Genomic DNA, 1644 nt, shown 5'->3' with positions numbered 1-1644 from the left:
GTTACAACGGCATTAATTGTAGTGTTTTTGTTGTAAATTTGTTGTGGAAAGAAAAAAATTGTAGCTCTCAGTTTTTAAGAAAAAATGGTATGTAGTGCTAACTTGACACCATACACCTAGTCGATAGAATTGAGATATCGAAAATGTTATAACGGCATTAATTGTAGCTTTTAACTTTAAAATTTGTTGTGGAAAGAAAAAATTTGTAGCTTTCGTTTTTCTGGAAAAAATTGAGTTGACCCTTTTTCGAACAAAATTTAGTATGTAGTGCTAACTTGACACCATGCACCATTGACGACAGAATTGAGATATTGAAAAGGTTAAACGGCATTAATTGTAGCTTTTTTGTTGTAAATTTGTTATGGAAAGGAAAAATTTGTAGCTTTCGGTTTTTAAGAAAAAAATGGCATGTAGTGCTAACTTGACACCATTCACCTAGATGATAGAATTGAGATATCCAATATGTTACTATGCCATTAATTGTAGCTTTTAACTTTAAAATTTGCTGTGAAAAGAAAAAATTTGTAGCTTTCGTTTTTCTGGAAAAAATTGAGTTGACCCTTTTTCGAACAAAATTTAGTATGTAGTGCTAACTCGACACCATGTACCATTGACGATATAATTGAGATATTGAAAAGGTTACAACGGAATTAATTGTAGCTTTTTTGTTGTGGAAAGAAAAAATTTGTAGCTATCGTGTTTTAAGAGAAAATGGTATGTAGCGCTAACTTCCATTGTCGATAGAATTGAGATATCGAGAAAGTTACTACGTAGCGCTTGAAATTATATTTAGTAAAAGTAGGAAATAATAGATTTCGATGGGTATAACATTTTTTTTATTATTTATATAATTACATAAATTAAAAGACTTAGCACTATTTTGTGCGTTGACTTTGTAGCTATCTCTCTGTCGTTTAGGTCATCGTATATTATAATCTTTCCTCTTCGGAAGGCGATGCCGATGTAGTGGCCCAAGTTGGTTGAGCATCGCGATCCAGTATTGTTTACACCCTAAAGCCGACGCATCCAACCAGTTTAAGAGTTTCCTCGCCAGCACGCAAACATTTCGGGATCTTGTCGAGCTGTAAAGGCCCAGAGATTTGAGCTGGTTCAATTGCTATAACACGATCTGAAAGAGGAAGTGGGTAAAGAAAATAATGATTGACAAAATAATTACATTCAGCTGTAACCTTTTCAATATCTCAATTCTGTCGTCAATGGTGCATGGTGTCAAGTTAGCACTACATACTAAATTTTGTTCGAAAAAGGGTCAACTCAATTTTTTCCAGAAAAACGAAAGCTACAAATTTTTTCTTTCCACAACAAATTTTAAAGCTAAAAGCTACAATTAATGCCGTTATAACATTTTCAATATCTCAATTCTATCGACTAGGTGCATGGTGTCAAGTTAGCACTACATACCATTTTTTCTTAAAAAACGAGAGCTACAAATTTTTTCTTTCCACAACAAATTTTAAAGCTAAAAGCTACAATTAATGCCGTTATAACATTTTCAATATCTCAATTCTATCGACTAGGTGTATGGTGTCAAGTTAGCACTACATACCATTTTTTCTTAAAAAGCGAAAGCTATACATTTTTTCTTTTCACAACAAATTTACAATAAAAAAGCTACAATTAAAG

At 32.3% G+C, this 1644-nt stretch overlaps 1 protein-coding gene across 2 annotated transcripts in view; it reads right to left on the bottom strand.

Moving 5' to 3' along the window:
* Positions 1–839: 839 nt before the first annotated feature.
* Positions 840–1644, bottom strand: part of LOC108368254 (uncharacterized) — a 16182-nt gene continuing 15377 nt past the window's right edge. For both annotated transcript variants that reach the window (XM_017623075.1, XM_017623074.1), the window contains one exon: positions 840–1129. In XM_017623075.1, the coding sequence (XP_017478564.1) occupies positions 1005–1129 (125 nt within the window). In that variant the 3' untranslated portion in view covers positions 840–1004. The remainder of the gene's footprint in view (positions 1130–1644) is intronic.

This window comes from Rhagoletis zephyria, unplaced genomic scaffold (genome assembly GCF_001687245.7).
Source record: "Rhagoletis zephyria isolate East Lansing unplaced genomic scaffold, Rhagoletis_zephyria_1.1 Rzeph_scaffold_03034, whole genome shotgun sequence".
NCBI classification, from domain to species: domain Eukaryota; kingdom Metazoa; phylum Arthropoda; class Insecta; order Diptera; family Tephritidae; genus Rhagoletis; species Rhagoletis zephyria.
Note: the sequence above shows the minus strand (reverse complement) of the source record. Positions and strands in the feature narration are given on the sequence as shown.